We start from the raw sequence: 22,925 nt of genomic DNA, 5'->3' as shown, positions 1-22,925 counted from the left end.
ATGTGTGTGTGGGGTGTGAGGGCTGCAGGGGAGGGGGAAGTTCCCACGGAGGGTGTCAAAGACTCCTTCGGCAGAGGACACCCCGCCAGTATACCTGCAAGCCTTTATCAGTGGCGGCGCCTTAACGGGAACTAAAGAGACACAAAAAGCTGTGAGAACAAAGATCCCAGTAACTAGGAAGTGAGAATGGGAGTCTGGTTAAAAAAGAGAGGCACTAAAAAGAGGCAGGGTGAGATCAGTGGTTTGGGAGCTATTGTACCCTCTGAGGATTTATGAGCAACAGGAACATATATCCCTTGGCGTGTCACTCCCTGAACGAGGAGTCAGCAACAGCAGGCAGGTAGTGAGAAAGTCAAACACCAGCAGGTGGAGGAGCCAGGCCAAGGGCTGCAGAGGAAGAGGGATCCCACCAGCAAAGCACCTTCTTCTTGGGGCAGCTGTTTCTGGGGAAGGATAATAGTAGGATTAGGAGTATTGCTGCTCGTGTCTTCTTCCAGGTGTGCTGAGACTGGCAAAGCAGAAATAGGACTTGAAGTAACAGTTCCCTTCCCAGCTACACATGGCAGTGCCAGGTCACAGATCTCCTGGTAAATCAGCCCTTTTACTTTCTTAGCACTGTGCCTTCTGTAGCCTCAAACATCGGGGACTGACGTTTGTGGCAAACATGCCTTTGCTTGCCACGGGCACTGACATCTCTTCAGAGCTCAGTTCTTTCTGGGACCTTGCCACATGCCAGCAGTGCACAGCTGGGCCCCCAGGCAGGACTTCAACCCCAAAGCGCCCAAGCCCATGAGAGTGACAGGATTCCAAGTCTTTGTCTAGCTAGCAATTAATCAACTTTGCTCTCACTTCCTGTATTTCACCTCTACCCCCTGTTTAGAAATATTTTGGGGAAGAGGATATTTTAATTTTCCCTTGTCAGTCCTGAGGGTAGCTGAGTTAGCAAGATAAGCAAGGATTTGGCACTATGACCCAGGGCAGGTCTCCTCAGTTGCAATGACACCTGGGTGCTGCTTCTTTCATGACTACATTTGCTGTTATAGGATGTGGTTTAGCTTATCAGCTATGGATAGCAAAGTTCATGCTTTGTGGCCAGGCAGAAGTGCGTCAGGAAGTGAAAAAGGAGAAGAAGCAAACTGCAGCATGATGTAGAATCAGCCATAGCATTGTAGGGGGTAGCTGTGATTTGGATGAATAAAAAGCCAAAGAGCCTGCCTGGTTCTGTTTTGATTCAAGCTGCTTGCAGGTTTGGTGCCTGGATCAAGACCTCAGCAGTGGCGGCGACCACCAGCCAGTGAGCTCGTGTGCACCCTTGGCTCTTCAGCAGCAGAGAGGTAAGCCAGATGGAAACATCTGGGGAGCTGGATGGTCTGGGCACCTTGGGCACTGGTTCCCATGAGCTGCTGTGCATGTGCTGCCAGACCTGACCATGAGGCACTGGGGAACATCTGCCCCTCTTCAGTTGTCCAGTGGACCTAGAGGCAAATCTCAGTTCAAATGGAGGCTTTCTTTGGGGATCCCGTGATGCCAAAAGCACTGGCAGCCTGAAGAGCTTACTTATCAAAGTGCCCACAATGGAAGCCCATACGGCCCTCAGAAGATGAAAGGGGGGTGACAACTCTAAGGAATAGCCAATAGTGTGACCAGACCTCATGAGTTAAATACGCAGGTCTCAGTTTTAATATCATGTATCTCTCATTAAGAACAAGGCATCCTAAGTCTTTAATGTCTTTGAGGTTTTAATCATCACAGTAATCTAATTGCTTGGGTAGAAAAAAGGCAAAAATCGGGGATTAGATGTCACTGACAACAGGTAAAAAGCATCCATGTTTCTGAAAAAAAAATATACCTTCAATTTCTAGAGCAAAGCTGAGTGGGGTTTTTTTAGGTTTGGCAAGCTCTTTGTTATTTCCTCTTTGTTTTCAGACTTACTAAGCGACCTCACGCAGTTTGCGTTTTCAGCTCTGCACCCCAATGCCACATTTGCTGTCTGCATCCCCACGGCAGCCACAAGGCTCCCATGGGTTCAATGACAGTCACTGTCAGAAACACTGACCCTGCAGCATGATCAGCAATACATTTCTAGCTTTTTTTTCCCACCTCAGTTCTCAGCCCCATACTCAGATTCTTCATAACTTTTGTGGTGCTAGGAGGCAGTGACTCCTAGTGAGACAGTGTCAGGAGAGAGGATTCCCAGGACCAGGAAGCAAGACACCAGGCATACATCCCATCTTGGGGCATGCCTGCCCGTTCTGGCCCCTGTCTGCAAGCACATCTAGGGTTTCTCACCCTGCAAAAGAAAAAATTAAGATCCCTTTGGGTTTTGCAAGTCACAGTCTCAGCAGATGATGGTATTGAGGGACTCCTATCGAAGAGGCAAAAGGATGCTTCCTCCACCTCTTGGGACCCATAAGGTCAATCACCAAACACAAAATTCCTTCAGGATTTAAAGACAGCTTCTTATTGTGAGGAGGAAGATTATTCAGCTGTGGTACCATTGCCTTCTTACACAACTGATGGCTTGATGGCAGCTTTTGTGCAGGGCAATGAGTACTTGAGGTTCTTTTAGAGGCAGCCACAAAGAACATGCCCTTTGCCTCTCAGATGTTAACCAAGGATATTCCAACCAATTTCAGCTATTCTGTTCCCCTGCTGTCAGCCTGCTTGAGCTACCCATATCTTTCTTTTTCAGTGAGGAACAGTCAAAACAGTACCTCCAGAGCTCGTCAGAGAAACGCTCTGGTCCCACAGTTTCATCGTTCCAATGACTCTGCCTGCATACCTTTCATTTCAGGTGTCTGAGGTCTTGATCATAGTATCTGTTATGGCAAGTTTGAAACTATCAGCTTAGTTTCAGTAACATCACCGTAGCATATTCTTTCTTCTGTGTTTCCATCTACCCACAAAAAAATATCCCCTCAAAACCCCCAATCTATTTTCTGCTCTCAGTGATCTTTGCTGCCAATTTAGAACTCTGCTGTTTAGTGTCTTAAAGGCTGAAGGGCTAGAGTATGTAAGGAAAGACCTCTTAAAAAAGAAAGAAAAGGTGATGGTGGGCAAAAAAAATGGACAGGTTTCTTTCACTGGTGTTCATGACACAAAAGCCTGGGAGATTTTTGCAGCAGAAACTCTCTTTACAGGAAAATTCATCAAAGGACTGTCTCTGATCAAAACAGCAGTAGGAACAGCTATGGAGAAAGATGTACTAAGCAGTGTCTAAAACCATGTGGCTCCTACCCCAGAGGTCTGAAAACAACTGGAGGGTGGAAGACCTGACTAACTGTGGTGTAGAAACATTTGCTTAAAACTGTTTTTAAAGGCTCACTAGCAGACTCAATTTGAGAAAAGGCTCTTGGGGGTTTCTGACCAGGCAGCTTGATGTTTTTGCTGAACAAATTAGTAGAAGCTATAATAAAGGGGGGAAAAATCAATTGGCATGCAGTCACATTTAATTACTGGGGAAGAATCATCATGGCTTTTCTAAAGGGATGCTGTGTCCCACAGTCCTTCCTTAAAAGAGTCAAGAAGCATGTGAACGGTGGCCCATGTGGATTTCCAAAAGGCTTTCAAAAGGGTTCTCACCAATGGCACTTAAAGCAATTTAGGGAACAGGTTCTTACCTAGAAAAAAGTGCCTAAAAGATGAGAAGGAGAATGAGGGTAGATGGTTGATTTTCCCAGTGGAGTTATAAGACACCAGTGCTGGGGATTGGACTGTTTGACTTATTCATGAGAGATGAATAATAAAATAACAAATCTGTTGGAGACTTAAAAGTATTCAAGTTAGAAAAGATGAGGGTTGGCTGAAAAGAACTGCAGAGATTAAGAGAAGCATGAGTGACTGGACTTAAAATAAGAGCTGAAATTTCAGCTAGCTAAGTGATGGGAAAAACCAAACTGGACTGACCATTACCCCTTGCAAATGAGATTTGAGCCTACACAGTTCAGCACATCCACACCATCAATGTCATGTACATTTTCAGTACCCCACTACAGGGATCACAAAAGCAGCAGCAGAAGTGGAAAGGTGCTGAGAAGGGCACTAAGGATGCTCAAAAGTGCAGAACGGCTCCTCTGTGGGGAATAACTATGAAGACAAGGACCCTTTCGCCTCAAAAAAAAAGTTTACTGAGTGGGAATATGGTAGATGTTTATAATATTATCAGTTATAAAGTGAAGGTGCATAGAGATGTTGTTTCCCTTGTCGCTTCCAGCACTAAAACTAGGAACTGAATGTAGCAGCTGGTGAATCAAAAATGTGTACATGGAAGTGGTTCTTCCCCTGACACGTGATTAAGCCATGTAACTCCTTGGCACTCCCGGCACTGGGTGCTGTAGATGGTAGATTTTACATCAACTCAAAAAGCAACAGAAAAAAATAGTGAAATAAAAGTTCCTGAGGACTACTGAATTCAACTTGATCCCCTCTGCCTCAGGAAATCCCTGGGCTGCTGTATGCTGGAATCAGGAAGAGAACTGGAGGCAGTGTAGCTACACAGTTGCATTGCTCTTAACATTATCCCTTCACCATCCACATTTGAGATGGAATACTAGTTGTAGATAGCCCACCAGTCTCATACACATGGACTGTGCTTACATATTATACTCTCTAGAGTGTTTATCGAATACCTCTCAAAAGCTTGAAAAATAGGTTATCTGTGGAGGTAAGTCCCTTTCTTCTGACATCTATCTGGTCTGGGTACGTATGTTAAAGCAGGTCATGGTCTCTCAGTGAGTCTCAGTCTCACTAACTTTGTCTCAGTCAAGACAAAGGTCTCAAATCTATTCAGTCTGCATTAATTGCAGAATTTTGGCTCTAGCAAAAACTGACGTTCTCCTTGAGATTTTTTGAAGCATTTAATCATTTCACTTGAAATCAACAACTTCATACAAAGTTTTCATTCACCAAAAAGGGTGAAATCCACTCAGATATAGCTTGACAAACCAGTAGAATCTTCTCTAAGAAACCTGTCTTGGTGGTGGATCTGCCCAATAACACTAAAGGATGGGCAAGTTGGCAGCTGTTTGCTCTCTCGTGTTAGACTTCCACTTTTGTTCAACATATTGCCAGAAAAATATCTGTGAGGTCAGCACATGTTTCTGCCTTCAGTAGATCCTTCCTCTAGATCAGTGCATTGCCCCACAATCCCATACAGAAGATCTGACATGCTTGTCATACCTGTCAAGTTGTTGAGTAGCTTCCTCTTACAGTAATATCAAACTCACATAAAGGCTTTCTCTAGACAGAAAATTCTACTTTCCTTTTGAACTAAATCACAATTGACGTGGACTCTGTGAGGGAGACCCTACTTAAACCCTGCAAACAGTTGTGTGGAACTGTGTCACACTTACCAACCCCTAGTGTGGGTTCCTTCCATGGGGTGCAGTCCTTCAGGAACAGACTACTCCAGCACGGGTTCATCATGGTCTTCTCCAGGGGCAACAGGGAAATCCCTGCTCTGGCATCTGGAGCACCTCCTCCCCCTCCTTCTTCATCGACCTTGTGTCTGCAGAGCTATTTCTATCACATATTCTCACTTCTCTCCTCTGGCTGCAGTTGCTGTTCTGTAGTAACTTTTTCCCTTTCTTAACTACATTATCCCAGAGGTGCAACCACTGTTGCTGGTGTGCTTGGCCTTGGCCAGCAGCAAGTCCATCTTGGAGCCAGCTAACACTGGCTCTATTGGACACAGGGAAAACTTCTGGCATGTTCTCACAGAACCAGCCCTGCAGCCCCTGCCATTACTAAAACCTTCCCAGGCAAACCCAATGCAGGGAGGCTGATACTACCTGGAGCCTTCTCTAGTCACAGCTGTGTTTGTCCACATGAATCCCATGGCTCTTCCTTTTTTATTGTGTGCTCCCTTACCTGGCTATGTTGGCTGTGTTTGTGGGACATGAGTTGCTTCATGTTTCATGGTGTTATAAGCAGCAGAATGAAGACATGCAATACATATAAACACCACTGGTCCCATGCAAGTAAGAACACCAAAGGGATTGTAGGACTGTAAGCAACATAAGGAACTTGAAGTCATTGGGACTAAGGTTTGCATGTGTTGTTTCACATACAAAAAGGAGCGAGGGTGGAGTCAGATCTAACTGTGGTATCATTTTTTTTTATCTGAAATGGATGTACAAAGTCCTGTTTCTCTGATATAAAACAGTACCATGCAGTTTTTATTTTAAGTTCCTTCCAGTCAGCATTTTTCCTTCGAAATGCTGCTCTCTTCTTTTTCTTTCTCTTTCGCTGGAGCCACCTCAACTACTTTCCCTGTGTGCTCATGCTGTCCCTTTGTTGTATGCATGTGCTCTCAGTAGCGATCAAAGAAATGTGCATTTTCTGGGGCTGAGTGATAAATACAACCACCTTCTCCATGCTCTGTCTTCTTCTGCCATGCAATTACTCACTTTTCTAGTGTCCATTTTTTTAGTCTTTTGATTTCTTTGTGAGTTCTTGCTGCAGAAGCCATCGGGGTGGTATTTTAACATTTCAAGAGATTTTCTCCTCTAACTTAAACACTTCTGTCTTGGTCTTCCACTCTGACCAGGAATTGTGCTGACAACTGGCAATGATCCTCCATCGCATCAGCACCCCCATAACCACTGGAAAGAATTGCTGAACTAGGGGCAGAAGTTGATGTGATTACAGTACCATCCCTGCCAGATGACCACAGACCAGCAATCCAACACAGCATCAGCCAAGAGAGAGATGTGCCCATCTACCTCCCATCTGCAGATGAGAGGAATGACCTGTCTGTAGCTTCTTAGAGGGGAATGACTTCCCTCATTGCTTTTCTTTGTGCCTCCTTAGCTCATCAGCAGGCTCAGCCATCTCAGTGAGACCATCCCCTGACCCCCACTGGGCATGTCAGATTCCAATACGTCTCAGACGTGCAAGGATTATACCTTCAACCACCACCTCCTCCTGCCTGGCTATATCCTGATATTCATTACAGGCTTGATACTGAATGTGGTAGCCCTATGGATATTCATCCGATACCTGCGCCTGAAGTCTGTAGTCATGATCTACATGTTCAACCTGGCCATAAGCGACCTCACCTTCACACTCCCTCTGCCACTGCGACTCTACTACTATTCCAACCACCACTGGCCCTTTGGCAGCACCCTGTGCCAGGTCTCTGGCTCTGTCTTCCAGATCAACATGTATGGTAGCTGCCTCTTCCTCATGTGCATCAACCTGGATCGCTATGTTGCCATCGTTCATCCACTTCGCTGGCGGCACCTGCGGCGTCCCAAGGTGGCCAAGCTCCTTTGCCTGATGGTCTGGGTTGTGATCTTCCTGGGTTCCATCCCCACAGCCATAGTCCACAAGCGCAACCATTGTAAGGTACAGAACCAGAACCAGACCATCTATCTCTGCTTTGAAAGCTTTAGCGACAACATATGGCAGAATAACCTCTTCCCTCTAGTAATCCTGGCTGAAATCTTGGGGTTTCTCCTGCCTCTCAGCTGTGTGACATACTGCTCGATTCGGATCTTTCAGGAGCTATGCCAGTCCAGCCAGCCAAAGACCCTGCGACAACGGAAGACTGTCCGTCTCCTCCTGGTCAATCTAGTCATCTTCATCATCTGCTTTGTGCCTTACAACACTAGCCTGGCAGTTTATGGGATGATAAAGGCCCGGGTGATTGAGGTTGAGAAAGAAACTCAGGCCTCGGTGCGCCAAGTGTTAATTTTAACAATGATGATGGCCAGCATGAACTGCACGCTGGACCCCTTGATCTATTACTTTAGTACTGAGGGTTTCCGTAACACCTTCAAGAAATTACGGCGGGGACAAGCCTGGGACTCAGAGATGGGGACGCTTAAGCATCAGGTTGTGGAGAATAAGTCAATCCGAGACCAGACTGTCTCAAAAGTAAAACTGTTCCAATCTGAAAACTTTGTCCATCCCAATGAATCTTCACCGTCACTTCCTACAGCAGTATTTTTGAATGGCCCTATTGAGGACTCAGAAGTTTAACCACAGAAAAGCCATTGCAGAGTCAGCCATGTAATAACTACAGCAAGCCTGCGGGAAACTGCTCAGGGTAACCCAGCAAACTGTTTGAGGGAGCAGAGCAGACTGTAAGTGGGTGAACGTGATGACGCAAAGCTAAAGGATGAAAGGTTGTTTTGAATAAACAGAGGTGCCTTGGTGAGATGGTCACAACTGATTCTTTTGGTACAGGAAACAGTAGGGTGGAACAAGGACTTGAAACAAACCTAGTGTGTCTGGGGGCGGCCAGCGTAAATTCCTATAGCAAGTCCATTCTGCCTGAGTACCATCTGCTGCACTGTAGCTTGAAGCAGTTCTGGGGATCATCAGAACACAGATATGGTACTCACTGCTGACAAAGTGTATTTAGTAGCAATGGCTGAGGGAAACTTTTGACTAGATGTTTAAATTTGAGTCATAGGTCCAGCTCAGGGCACCTAAATAAATATCTTAATTTTCCCAAAGAATTGAAGCATTTAGCAACCTTTATGGGGGTCAAGGAGAAGAGCTGAGTTTTCGGTACTCTTGCAGAAAATATGTTCCTAATTGTATAGAAAGTCACAGACCTTAGCAAAACAATCTTCAGGAGATATGTCAAATGTGCTTATGCAGCTGTACACACATGCAGCACAATGGCTGTACGTTTACCTAAAGCAAAATAGCATATTTAAAAATAAAACCAACATTCCTAATGGCCCCAGAAAAAAGAGAGGATACCAATATTGTTATCATGTCTGAAGCTCATGTTAATGTTAGTTCTTTGCACTCTCCTGTTGCTGGGCCCCTATATAGGATGATTGATTTCAGGTCTGAGTAATTTTCACTGTTGAAAAGAAATGATGTCACAGGATCTGGCTGTGGTGAAATATAGTTTGCACTGTTTGTACATGTTTTTTCAGCCTGCACTGTATGTGAAAGCCCTATAAATCTCCTGAAAAGTGAGAGATCCAGCTGTATACAGGCAGTGCCAGAGGCCCCAGTTATTCACTCCTGCTAGTGACCAAGGGTTGCCTTTCCAATTGCACTGCAAAACAGCCCCTCTGTGGCTTCCAGCAGGTTTCAGACTATTCCACAGTGGATCCATTATAGTGGTTGGTTTGTGGTTTTTTTTAATGTTAAGGGAAAGGTCAGGAAAAGTGACAAGAAATGCAGTTCAAAGTCCTGGTTTTTAGACGTCTAAATAATCAATGAATCTGTTTTCAAGTCCCTACCTCATGACTGCTGTGGGAATAAATGTATCGTAAGGCATCATGGGTTTGTGTTAGGAGATACAGGGGTTTAAATCCATTTTTCAAGTCTCCCTTGAAGACCCTTAGATGCAGGTCTTCAAGAAGACCTGTAGAAGATGATGAACCTCTCCACAGAGACATCCTTGTGTTACAGCCTGCCTTGGGAGACATATGCCCTTGGTAGGCCAGCTCTGTCCCCTTGCTCAGCCCACATCACCAGCAGACCAACCCTGAATTCTATCTGCAGATGAAGGACCTTTAATGATGCCTGAGAGACGCAGGGAGAGAGATGGAGGAGGGTTTGCAGGGCAGCAGGTATTTCTATTTTGAAAATTCAGGACTGCCATGTGAATGTGAATCATTTGTGACACTGCAGCTGGAAAGGAAACAGAGCTGTGTGCATGTCTTCTGCTAGGGTCTTATGCTACCCTTTTGTCCTGGGATTTACAGGACAGTGAAGTGATATTACATCAGATGCACTTCTGTCCATTTCCACATCTTCCTCCACCTTCCTCCTTCCTAGACCCTTTTCCCTGTCCCTGTCCCTCTGAGCCTTTCTCCTTTCCCCAGATCTAATGCTCCATGCACCTAAGCACTGACACAATGCCTTCACACTGTGTTTTCTTCCCTGTCCAGAGAAGTTGATTTTTTCTTTCTTTTTAACTTGGCTAGAGTGGTGTCATAAATTCACAGAAAGATTTGGGTGGGAAGGGACATCTCAAGATCTCTACCCCAACTCCCTGCTCACAGCAGGTTGTTGGGGGCAGTGAGAGCTGGCTGCTCCCTAAAGGAATACGACAGCTGAGAGCCAGGCAGAGGAAGAAGCTTACCCAGCAAGGGGAAAGAACCTGAGCAAGTTTTGCAAGGCAGGCATGGGCAGATAGCTGGGTTCAACTGAGAATCCAGATCATCAGACAAGCTTGTGGTGATGAGGCATGTCCAAGGTCAAAATAAGAAGTCATGTCAGCACCACGTTCAGCTCTGGAGGCGGTAACCAGAGTGAGCCACAGTCCAGAGATTGCCAGGCAAGTCCATTGTGACATGGCAGGTCTTGGGTCAAGCCAGGAAACCTATCCATGGGTCTAGATCAACACAAGGCATGGTCAGGCAGAGGCAAGACTGCTCAGACAGGAGCCAAGGACAAGAGCACCAGCTTAAAAACAGCTCCTGGGGCAGGGGGTCAGACCTGGCTGAGGCTCCAGCAGAGCTTTCTATAAACTGTCCCTCCACCAGAGGGAAGAGGCAGCCATCTACTACTACAGCTACACTGTCTCTGTCTCTGACTTGTCCCCAGGCCCATACAGCCAAAGCCCCAGAGACAGAGAGGATGCACTTCGGACCCCAAGTTAGTTCAGGTTGCTCAGAGCCTTGTCCAGGTGTCTTCTGAGCACCTCCAAGGATGGTATTTCCTCAGCTTTCTGAGATATCCACGCCAGTGCTGAAACATGCCCTGGGGAGAGGCTTTTCCTAACTCTCACCAGGATTGTTGCAAGTCATGGCTGCTGCCTCTTGTGCTTTCTCAGGGCCACTATGAGCAGAGTCTGGCCCCATCTTCTCTTGGCAAGCTTGCCAAGTATGAATGAAATATCAGGTGGCAGATGTGACTCCTCTGGAAGAGGCTGCTCCTCTGCTGAAGTTACAGTATCCTCCCCAACACACAACACATAACTTCTCAAAAAGCACATCAGAAAACATAATCTTTACTTATAGTTTCATTCCTGAAAATAGTGGAACTATTTTTACCTGGAACATTTCATAAATATTCCACCACCTTCAGAGGAAATTTTAGCTCAAATATTTTGACAAAATTATAAATAAATGAAAAGCTGATCTCTTAATGAATCTTATCAACCGGTTTAACAATGGTCATGCTATACGCAGCAGAAAAAGTTCCTGACTTTGGGTTTCTGAAGGCTTTTCTTAATTGTTATATATAGGCAATGGTGTGCCCAGTGTGGGCTGTTGTGTTTTGTCCTTTGGGCATTCAATCTTTTTCAGCTTGCATTAATTTTGTTTTATTTTTGAGGATTCCAGTCAAATTTAATCGCTTTGGATTCTGGAGGGGATTTGAGATATTTTTCATGTCTGATAGAGAGAATTGGTGTTAGCTAGCTCTTCCACTTCTGTGTTTTTGCCGTTGTAAGCCTGATTTTTTTTATTCCATCACGTGGTGATAAAGAAGAGCACGTGTACATGCTGTCTTTCAGTGAGATGAGTCACTAACCCTGTCTAGCTTTATATGTTCTGTTTAATAACTATGTATAAAAAAAAGCTAAACAAATCTGTAAGTCCTAGGGCATGATGGTGTTCAAGAACACAAAACAGAACCACTTTAAAACTTGTGCTTAGAACAACAGGAACTACATGAAGCAGTGGTACTCAAGAAAGGAAAGTAATATAAGCTTAGCAAGGCCTTTTCAACCTGTCTAAGTGACCCTCTGTATCCTACTGAGATTATTCTTGAATTAGTATTCTTGCCAAGTATATCGGGGTAAAAGATGCCATTCGGTGCCTCCCTGCACTTTGTGTCATTTGCAGATGTGAACATTAAACAAATGACTTCTTATCAAGTAAGACTAAACAAGTGAAAGGTCAGAGAGATGGTAAAGGCACACAGATCCCTTATTCCCTTATGGATCAGACAGAGTGTATGCAAAAATGCACACATCCATTAGGATTTCAAGTCTTGACTTTCAGAACGGACATGTCACATGCTTCTGGAAATGGTTCCCTACTTGGATGATATATAAATGTACTGTTATGACTATTAATCATAATCTTAAATGTATTTTATACTTTCCAGAAACCCTCTGATGTTCTGAGTTCTGTAAGTCAGCTTGAAAAGATGTTCCAGAAGTCCCAGAAAAAGCCAGACTTTATCTTCAAATTGCTTTTGTTACTGTTTGTATTCCTTCCACCACATACTGGCTGTGTGCTTCCCAACGCTTGATGTATTCCTCCAACAAAACATGTATTTTGTATTACAAAATGCCCCGAGCAACTTAAGCAGTGCCTGCTCTGAGTTTGGGAGGCTAACCCCTGCATTCCACTCTCCCCCAGTCACTGGGAGCTGAAATGGATGTCCTCCAGAGGTCCTTCCAACCTAAATAATTGTATGGTTCTCTGACCTTGTGTTTTAGATGCTGATCTCATACCCCAATCATTTTTTCAGCTTCTTCATTATCTTTCCCCCCTGGAGTTGTTATCACTTGGATTACACTTTACGTGCCCTGCCTGCCTTCCAACTGCAGAGTCCTTGATCCTGTGGCTGAGCGCCGTAAAAGCTCCACATTTCATGCATTGCTTTTGAAGCCTTTCTTGCAAACTCGTGTATTCTGCAATGCTCACAGCATCTCGGCAGAGGCCAGGCTGCCACTGTGCTGATATACTGCTGTACATCCCGCTGACCAAAACCATCTCAGGGCTTCCTTGCAGTTTCCCACATTTCTGTGTCATACGCTGTCTCTGCTCTTATGCTGGGAGATATCTTTGGGTGTGGATCACTTTTTTGTTTGGCTTGCATAGCACCCTGCACAGCAAGACAGTGATCACTAAGGGCTCCCAAAGAAAACAAGAAGAAATAGTGTAATGTCATGGAAGAACCTGATATGCTGATTTTGTTTGTGGTTGGTAGACAGTTTGGACGTGCTAAAGCCAGACGTAGCTACCACTGCTTTAGCTATCTGGCTCAGACAGTGACAAGGCTTCCATGCTAGCTGTAAAACCTCCCTGCCCTTCTAACACTGCCGCCTGAAGCCCGGGCATCACTCTCCACTTCAGCCCCTATAATACGAGGGAACAAGGAAGTACTTTTCACTCAGGAGGGTAAGGGGTGTGGGGAGAAGATCAAACTCTTCACCTCAAAGTGATGATGAAAGAGCGTTTCTGACTGTGGGAAGTAAAAAAAAAAAAAAAAAAAAGGGGGGCGGTGCTGAGTCGGGCAAAGGAGGCTCCGCTCCCGCCCCGCTGCCGCCGTCGCTCCCCGCGCTCTCCGCGGCCAACAGCGGCCCCCGGCGGTGCCTCGGGGCCGGACCGGCGGGACCCCTGTCGGGGGGCTCCGGGAACGCGGCCCTCGGCGCCTTCGGGGAGGACCCGGGGCTCCGCTCCCTTCAGCACTGGCCCCCTCCGAGATGCACCGGGGCAAAGCAGCTCCTTTCAGCCTTTGGGGGGGGGAAAAAAAAAAAAGGCAATTTGGAAAGAAGAAAAGAGAATGGTAATAACCGAAGGAAATAAAGGTGTGAGTGCTTCTTCCTTGGGAGTAGGGGGAGAGAGAGAGTTAATTTTGTAGCCAGGATAGCAACATCCCGGTACGAGGTCGGAGAAGCAACGACAATAAATGGATTTGGAAGTAATCTTGCCCATTACATGGCTCAGTGTTTACCTGTTTGGAGCCTGGTAAATGTTGAACTTACACATTCAGGGCAGCACTGCGATAAATGAAAACACACCCCCACCGAAGGTGTCGCAGCCCTGCTCTCTGAGTTCAGAAATGCCAGACTTATTTTTCTCCTTGTGGGCTCCTTGTGCATAGGTGCCACGGTTGTCCTTGGTTACGCAATGACAGATTGTTTTCCTGACAAAGTCCTTTCTTTGTTCCCCGTGTAGGAAGAGCATCGCTCACAGAAAGAGAAAAAAAAGTAGCTATTTGCTATTTTTCCTCCTTTTTTTTTTTTTTCTGCGTGCCGTATAACAAATCCATCAGCTATCTACTGCACATATCTGAACTCCATTCTGCAAACAGGGCTACTGATCTTCAGCTTTTCTGTAGTATTTATCATCCCTGCATCCAATGGCTTCATAAATTTGAATTAACTTCTTCCTCAAGAGGCCCATTAGCCGACACAGTGTTACTGCTATTTTATAGGCAGGAAACTTAGTAGCTCAGATGTATGTTCTGAACTACTTCGGACGTCACTTTTCAGAGTGCTACATAACACATATCCATTGTGTCTGTCCTGCTGATGTCAGTCACAAATACAAGACCTAAGCAATTCGGTGAACCAAACACCAAAGACTCACGACAAGAGCCTCTATAGGAAGGACCAAAGGAGTGGTGGCTTTTGGGGACAATTTCTTGCATGTGCTGGTGCCCAGGATCACCTGGGACAGAGGCAGGGGTTGCAAAGGTGGTGGCAAGGGGTTCACAAACACTGTGTTGTGATCAGATTAAGTTTTTTAGATGTTTCTATATCAGCATGTGACATCTAAATAATGAGCAAGGAGAATTAGACATTCTCGTTGATGAGCATGCATTTGATATAATTAGCATTACAAAAACCCGGTGGGACAATTTGCATAATTTCAGCATGCTTGAGTCCCCAGTTACAGCCTATTCAGAGGGGACAGAGAGGTTAAAAAAACAAAACAAACAAAAAAAAAGAACTGTTGGGGAAATGTTCTCCTATGGCTGAGGGACAGCAGACCCTGCAGTACACCTGCTGAAAGCATCACACTCTGCCCAGAAGGATGCAGAGCCAGAGGGTGGCAGGGGAACACACACACTATGGGAGACCTGCATCTGGGTGCTATGAGAGACCTTGCAACTGCGAGATGTGAGGGAGACATCCTGCAGTAAGGATGCCTCATTAGCACTTGCCAAAATTACTGGTGAGAATTTTTAGGCTGGGAAAGGATCGGCACTGTCACAAACCAGCTTGGTTTGGAGGCATTTTGCAAAGGGTGGCCTGGGAATTGGAGGTTGTCTTCTTGACCTGGTTGCCTTATTTGCACATCTGGAGCATAACATGAACCACCAACAAGCACACTTGGTGCTTTTGATCCGAAAGAGGAGGGAAGTGATGTAGGGAATTAGTTGGGAAGAAACACAAGTGATAGAAAATTACTAGTGGATCTGGTTTTTGGTGGCATGAAGTTTATTACCTAGACAAACAGCCCAGGGCTGTAATCAACAGGAAAATGACATCTTAGTCAGAGGTAATATGAATGAGAAATTTAGAAAGTAAAAGGGTAAGACAGACAAAAAAGTGACATAGGTCATTCTGTCATTCTGCACTTTGTACTTTCTAGTGGTGAGGGAAAGGTATAGCCATGGGTGAGACAACGTCACTTACTGGACAAGGAAGAATTAAATATAGGAGAAGCAGTAGGAAAATTGTCTGGCTACTTAATTTAGAAATGGTATTTATTGACTTTAACTGTTTCAGAGTAACTGCCAGTACAATATATCGTCGGTCTGGTAAGTGGATCATTGCCACAGGCAGGGTGACATCAGTGTTTCAAAGGGCTCATCACTTGAGCTATTTTTGAAGCTTTTGAGGGCCCGTCATAGATACCATTCCCTGGTTTGCTTTCTTCAAACCTGACCCTGTGCTACTCTGCTCCCTCCATGCTATCCTTCCTCATGTCATTTTCTGGACATGCAATCTGAAAGTACTAAGAAAAACTACTCTCTTCCAAAAACCTGAAGCACTTTGCACCAAAAATGCAATTCATCTGGGAGAGCAATTTCCCAGGACACCAAAACATGGGATGAAGCTGATTGTGCCTGCCTTTCTTCCCACTTCAGCTTTTGTCCTTGGGTTGACTTCCATATTCCTCTGTAGGGGGTGGTCTTCACTAATTTAAAAAAGTAAAAAGCAATTTTTAAAAAAAAGTTTCCCATTGGTTTGTATTTTGCACAGAGATAGTGTTAGTGGTCCTGAGAAATAACCTCCTTAGCGCTGACGGTTTGATCTGTCTGAGCTTTGTACTGCTTTTCCTCCCTGTCAGGGTGAGCGGGGCGGTGGGTGGGGAATCTCAGAGCTTGACAGACAGCTCTTACCCATGCAGAGCTTCTGGAAGCAGCCGAGTGCTGTGGAGGGGAGTTGTCCTGCTTTATGTTTCAAATTGTCAGGGCTGCCTATAAGACGTCAGGCTGCAACAACACCTGAAAGAAATAGGAAAGGCTCTGAGACCTCCTGGAGGAAATGCCTGTGCTTCTCCTCACCAGAGGAATATTTCAAGTTGTCTGCAGCACAGTGACCCAACCAATAACACAGGATGTTCATAGCACTGGCTCTGTGCTTGGATGCCAGGGAAAATGTCCAGAATGGCCTTTTGTTTCAGCTCTTTGGACTCATGCCACAGTGATGGATGCTTTTGGAAGCTGAGATGGGGCTTTGCTTGTGTCTGAACCTGCAGCCATTTGGAGCTTGCAGCTTGCTGATCTCACGTAACTCGCGAGTGCCAGTTGATACTCCTTGTCCTGCACCAAGCCTGCATCAAATACATCTCAAGTTCCTTCCCCAAATAGATTAGGGAATTATTTCCATGCTATAATTTTGAAGAGAAATCTGGTCAAGGAAAGTCAGCATCTCTTTCTTATATTTTGTTGCTTCCACACTTCTCCGAGGCAGGGGGAGGGGGGGAGGGGAAGCATCCATAAAAGGGGTCAGATTACAAAAAGAGATATTCCACTTGCCTGTGCATGTAACTACTGCAGGGTAAACTAGAAACTTTGTTGGAAAGGTGCGATATCCTTGTTTTGGGTGTCTGGTGGAGTTTATTTGGCTACTGACTAAAGAATTGTTTTTAAAAATATGGTAAGACTTGAAGACTAACTTTAACGTCTGACATTGTCCCTATGTGTTGCTCTGGGGAGTTTCTTAATGCCATCCTTGTTTCTACTTCAAGTCTAGGGGACTGCATCTGTCAGCAAACATACCAGGTATTGCTGTAGAAAGAGACAAATGTTTGGGAATGGCACACCACATATGGACCCAGTCACTCTTAGCCTGTTCCACTTCACCCTCCACGGCTTCACAGATTCTGAAGAGGATGGGTAAAGGAGAAGAATCACAGCTTCCAACAGGTTTTGGATGGACCACGTCCAGATCTGGCATCCCTGTTTCCTGCCCCATCAGCAGTTCTGGTGAAAGCTCCTACAGCCTGGGCAGCAAGTATGAAGGACAGGTATGGTAACCATAAGGGGAAGTAGGCAGAGAACATAGGAAGAGGTACAGCACAGATCTGTATATATGAAGAGCTTTCCCTTTTTATATATGAAGAGCTTTCTATCTGGCCTGCTAACTCCACATCCCCCTCCAAAACCAAAAAAAAAGAGCACCTGAAAAGCAAGATTTGTTAGCCACAGACTTCAAAATAGACAGCCTTCATTCACTTTTGTCCAGTCTCTGTGAAATTATCAAGGAGTCTGGAAAGGGAATGAATGAGGATGTGAGGACCAGGAGGGATGGGGGTTTTGCCCATAACATGGTCTCAGGATGTCATGTATGAGCTGGTGAAGGAGATAGACCCTTTTTTAAGAGCAACTCATTTGTGGTTTTTTTTCATGTGAAGTATGGCAGCTCAGAAGCTGTTGTAGAATTCCCTCCCTCTTATTCTGTTTTTTTTCTTTCTCTTCCTCTCCTTTAGCACTTCAGGATAGCAGTGCTACCAGTCTCAGCATTCCTGAATCATGACTCAAGAATGATGAGATGCAGGAACCTGCAGGTCTGCTTATGCCCCCAGAACAAGTGTAAGGACCGGATCTGAACAGGCAGACGTTATTGCTTAGTCGGCTCCTTGCCTACCCTCCTGCCTCAAGACTTCTTGCTCAGTTATCTGAGTGCTCTTCTGGCTCTTTGGTTCCTCAATGAGACTAGCACAGCTTGTTCTTTCCTTTCTCTGGGCCCAGTGTTGTTATAACCCTCCTATCACTTTTAGCTCTCCTTTTTCTCTTCATTGCACTGGCTCAAATACACCTGCTTTCTCCACAGCTCCCAAGACTAACTGCTTGCTTGTTTAACTTGTCCTAGTGTTCCCTCTCTCTAGGCCCCACTTCCACTACAGCTATCACTCTTCACTTTCATAACCCCATGTGCTCCAATTTTCAATCTAGTTGTGTTATGCAGACAGTCAAGGTTCTTTTCTCCCATTTCCATCCCTTTGTTTTCCAGCAAATCCTTCTGTCTTTTTTCCCACACCAGTTCTAGTATCATTACGCTCCTTGCCCTCATCTATCCTTTGGGCTTTCCTTCCCCAAGTGATTTGCTCTCCTCCTTTCCCTCAGCTGCTCCTCCTTTCCCCTGCCTGTCCCAGAGCAGTCAGCAGTAGCTGGGTGCTTGCAGAAGATGGCTGGCGTTCCCACATTCCTACAGTATGCACACAACCTTATCCCACCTTTGTGAGGCAGTGGTGACAGTAGATCTTGGAAGAACTGCACAGTGAAAGTCTCCAGTGTCCCTATAGAGCATGTGTGAAATAGATTTTTTTTTTTAATCATTTATCAAAATTTGGCATGGATTTTTCTGGGAATAGTGAGTAGTGAGTAGTGTAGCTCTGACGCATGGACAGCTCTCCTTCGTAGGCTTCAGCTTCCTCCTCCAAAGCAGTTGGGCAAAAGACTGTTCTTTTTAACATACACGTTAATGTTCAAAACCAAAATGTTTTCCTCTGCCTTTTTTTTCCCCCCAATAGATTCAATATTCAGGCTGAAACCATATTTAAAGAGAAAAGAAAAATAAGAAAAAAGTCAGACATAGGCAGACAGCCAGAACGGAAAATTTCAGCTCCAATCATAAAAACTATAAGCAAATGAATGGTTTAGAGTGGGAATGCCCAGTCTAATTCCAGCTCTGCTGGTAACTTTCTCCTTGTAAAAACCTCCAGTTTGAAATTGCCACTCTGGGATCAGTCACATCACTGTCCCTAGTGGCTTCAGAATAAGGCAGGAGTATAGCACTTGCTTTGCTATAGATCATGCCTTTTCAGAAGCTTTGTCTGAATTGCAAGGCAGATGCAGAAATGAGGCCTGATAGCTGGAAGCAGCAATTCACACATAAAGCCTGCAATATTTCTTTGGAAAGAGAGAGTAAAAAGTGAAACCTGGAGTTTTCCAGAATATGGTTGTTCTGTTAGCAGTGTCACCAGTGGTAAATCCATTTAAAACAGCCTTGTCACACCTCTATACACAGCTAATGTGGACATGTTCAAAGCCTCACCTAAGATGGAACATTTTGAAGTGGTATAATTAAATCTGGTGTGTTCTTAAAGTAGAGGATGAGGCACCTGTTCACTGCGTGCAATCAAACTGAGAGCCTGCAGGCTGATGTGGCTCGCTGCCCAGGAGCTCCTGTGCCCGCTCACAGCACGCAGGCGCCAAGTGGCAGCTATTGCTCCTGCAGAAATACTGCTCCTGCAGAAATATGGCTCCTGCTCTCTGGGACAGCAGCCTGGCTGCAGCAGTCGCCCTGTTTTGCCTGTGAAAGGTGCAAGATGACAGAGGCTGCACGGTGCAGGACCTGCCATGGTGGCTGAGGAGAACAGGAGGAGAGGAGGAAATGGCTGCTGGCAGGGCAGGCAGGCCCTGAAATGTGGGATGTCCCAGTTGGGTTCACCCACAGCTGTTGAGGTCAGACCACCTCCCTTAGGTCAGCCCTCCTCCTACAGCTGTTGTGGTGTGAAGTGCTGGACTTCACAGTGGAACAGGCAGCAAGCAGCCACATCTACTCTGTCACCAGAGCCTAGAGAGGAGCAACATCTACTGCAGGAGGTCAGTAGTGAATGGCCAGGGGACAGGAGTACCCAAACTGTGATGGATTTCCATTAAGCACATGCCCAAATCACGGATCTATCCAATTAAAACCAGACTTGGAGCAGTTTAAGTTCCTCCTCTGCATTAGGCATTCTTCATGTTTTACTAAACAGATGTAACATTGCTTTAAACACGTCACGTGCAGATGGTACAGTACGAATCGTACGCTGCAAACTAGCTCTACACTAGCTCAGCCTGGCATGATCTCACTTGGCCCTTCAGCTACTCTCTATGTAAAAGAGAAGACAAACAGGTATCTTCCCGAGGACACAGGCTGCAGATCTACTTAGTGGCTGCCTAAGTGCACAGAAACCTGAAAAACAGCGAGTGGGAAGAACTGACAAAAGTGCTTCCAGGCTCCGAGTCCAGAGCTCCTTCTCCCAGCCAGCAGAGTGCTGTGCATGTTCCCTTGGTTGTTTCTCCCCAGTGCCAGAAGATCATCCGCAAACAAAATGTTTGACAGGCAGAATGAAACAGCACTTTGCAGGCTCCATTCTCCGACGCCTTGCACTCCCCTGCAGACGCTTTCCCTGTTAAACAGATCTGCCACAGGGGGACTCCCTGTGAAACACGAAGTTTGCAAAGAGGGCTCCTCCATCTGCTGCCAGAAAGCCATCAGACAAAGGGACCACACCTCGCCAGTAGTGACAGTGACGGTGACCACTGCTGGGCCTGCCGGCGGGCACACAGCCACGGGCTGTGCTCCTGGAACGTCCCTTCTCTAGCTTCACCAGGATGAGGTGCGATGGAGAGCCTTCCACCTGGAAACAGCAGCAGCTGTGGGTTTCTTGCAGGGAAAACAGAATGCTTCCCGCCCTTCCTTGCAGCAGTGTCCAAACTTGCTGCTGCTTCTCTGAAACCTCATCCTTTTGCATGTTCTGCCGGGATCTGACTGAACAGTTGCAAGTGTCTTTGCTGCACCCCGCCCTACGAGGAAACACCTCATTCCCTTGTCACCATGTATTACTATTTCCCAGCCCACCTTTTAATCCACAAAGTCTATCATCTTGTAGCTTCCATTCAGAGTGTGGGAAATTATGGGGGTTTTGGTTCTTTTCTGCATATCAGCCTTTTACACGTTATTTCTGCTTCTGGGGCTTACACTTGCTATTCTTCCCTTAGAAATCGGGACACTTTTGCTGGCTTAAACAAGAAATAAACGTTGCAAGTGCTGAGCTGTAATTGCAAGGACGGGTAGTGAATACGCCCAGTGAAACAACCGAGCAGCTCAGAAAGGCTCCCAAGAGCCAATAACTAGCACTAAATCCAATCGGGGCACAAAAGCAGGGATGAGAATGAAAGCAAAACCCAAAGACAATGGTAAAAATTGCCTTCAAACATAAAATAACTGCACTCATGTGAGCGGAGGGCAAGATGCAAAGTTATCTTCCATAGCAGACGGGCGATAACGCAGATGCAAGCAGATAGCAAAGCTTCCCGTGAGCCGATCGGAACACAGCACACGGTGGCCGGGGGCGAGGAGCAGGAGGCCTTCCCAACGGCAAACTAGGTCAGGGCTCAGTGGTCACGAAGGCCATGCCAGTGTGGCCCTGGGCCCCCTGGCAGCAGGGGCTCAGTCTGCACCAGGCACGTGACCGTGGTTGGGCACCACAATGCGGCGCTTGCTCCGGCTTTGTGCTTCTCTGCTGACTAAACAGTGGCCGGGCCGGTGGGCAGCACCCAGGCTGGGGGGTGGACACCGAGGGACGAGTGGGGAAGGCACCAGGGCTCTGGGGGTGCGGGGCTGAGGCTGGCAGCTGGGGCGGCAGTGCTGGTAGTGCTGTCAGGTGAGGGTGAAGCCATCCCGGAGCTGGATGGCGAAGCCTGGGCAGGGCAGCTTGGTGGCAGCGGAGGGCAGGCAGGAAAGAGGAGGTGGAGATGTGTGGGGGCTGGTGGGGAGCACGGACTAGCAGAAGCCATGCCCAGACAAGCAGGGCCTGCCACACTGAGCCCAGCCGAGCCTGAGCCCAGCCCAGTCAAACCCGACCAAGCCCAGCTGAGCTGAGCCCAGCTGAAACCAACAAAAACCAGCCGAGCCATGCCAAACTGAGCCCAGCTGAGCCGAGAGGGGCCAAACTTAGCCGAGCCAAGCCTAAGCCTGAGCCTGAGCCGAGCAGAGGCAAGCCAAGCCCCAGCGAGCGAAGCCATCTAGGTCTGGCCCACAGGGTCAGGTCTGAGCCGTGGCTATTATGGGATGGCGAGCGGCAGGTATTATGGGATGGCGAGGCCCTTCTGCGGCGGGGGAGGGGGGGTGGGGGGGAGTGAGGGCGAGCCTTAACTATTATGGGATGGCGAGGCCTCCCGCGACCGGAGGGGGGCAGGTGGGTGGCAGGGCATATTATGGGATGGCAGGCGCTCCTGCCGCCGGGAGGAGTATTATGGGATGAGGAGGATGCCCCACAAGGGAGGGGGGGTGGGAGCGGGCAGATATTATGGGATGGCAGGGCCCGCAGCAGCCGGCGTGAGGCGAGAGCATTATGGGATGGCACCATTCCCAGCGTGGTGTGACCGGGCGACTATTATGGGATGGCTCTACCTTACAGCTGGGCTGCCTCCCTGGGAAATATTATGGGATGCAGCGGGCGAAAGGAGGGAGGGAGGGGGAGCTGTTATGGGCTGTCGGGTGGGAGGCTGTAGCCCCGGCCAGGCTTCCAGCGGTGCCCGCCGGGACCTCCCCGCGGTGCCCCCGTCCGGCCCCAGCCCCCCCTGCCCGCAGCAGTCGGGACCAATAAAGCCGGCAGGATATTATGGGATGGCGCGGGGGTGGAGTGGGGGGTGGTTGCCATGGAGCGTTTCCCGTGGGTGGCTATTATGGGATGGAGTCGTCTTTGTGAACTATTATGGGATGCGGGGTGGGGCCGCCCGAGCCCCGCCGCCCCCCGGGGCAGCGCGGCGGGAGGATGGGAAGGGGTGAGGCACCGGGCACGGGGGTACAAACCGGGGGAAGGGTTCTTGGTTGCCAACTGCACGTGGGTTCCATAGGAACCCTCGGCCGGATCCCCAGCATGGCGAGGCTGCAGGCTCCTGCTCGCACTAAATTCTGTCCCCAAAGTAGTTGATGAAGGGAAAAAAACAGTCCTTCAGACTGGGGCTGTGGATCATCCCAACGACTCGCCTAAACATTGGTCCCAAGTGTATCTTTTTTGGGAAGAAACTTGCCGTCT

The 22,925-nt window shown here is 47.1% G+C and overlaps 1 protein-coding gene across 1 annotated transcript; it reads left to right on the top strand.

Moving 5' to 3' along the window:
- Nucleotides 1–887: 887 nt before the first annotated feature.
- On the top strand, nt 888–10,488 carry LPAR5 (lysophosphatidic acid receptor 5). Its single transcript, XM_064644635.1, has 2 exons — nt 888–1,334; nt 6,548–10,488. Exon 2 carries the CDS (start codon nt 6,865–6,867, stop codon nt 7,981–7,983), a length of 1,119 nt encoding a protein of 372 aa, XP_064500705.1. The 5' UTR covers nt 888–1,334; nt 6,548–6,864; the 3' UTR covers nt 7,984–10,488.
- Nucleotides 10,489–22,925: the final 12,437 nt, after the last annotated feature.

Source organism: Pseudopipra pipra, chromosome 2 (genome assembly GCF_036250125.1).
Source record: "Pseudopipra pipra isolate bDixPip1 chromosome 2, bDixPip1.hap1, whole genome shotgun sequence".
Taxonomy (NCBI): Eukaryota; Metazoa; Chordata; class Aves; order Passeriformes; family Pipridae; genus Pseudopipra; species Pseudopipra pipra.
The sequence above is the reverse complement of the archived record's forward strand: the minus strand, read 5'-3'. Positions and strand labels throughout refer to the sequence as shown.

What these genes read in the sequence shown, in the direction of transcription:
- LPAR5 (XM_064644635.1), top strand. Translation starts at nt 6,865, where the DNA reads ATGTCAGATTCCAATACGTCTCAGACGTGCAAGGATTATACCTTCAAC.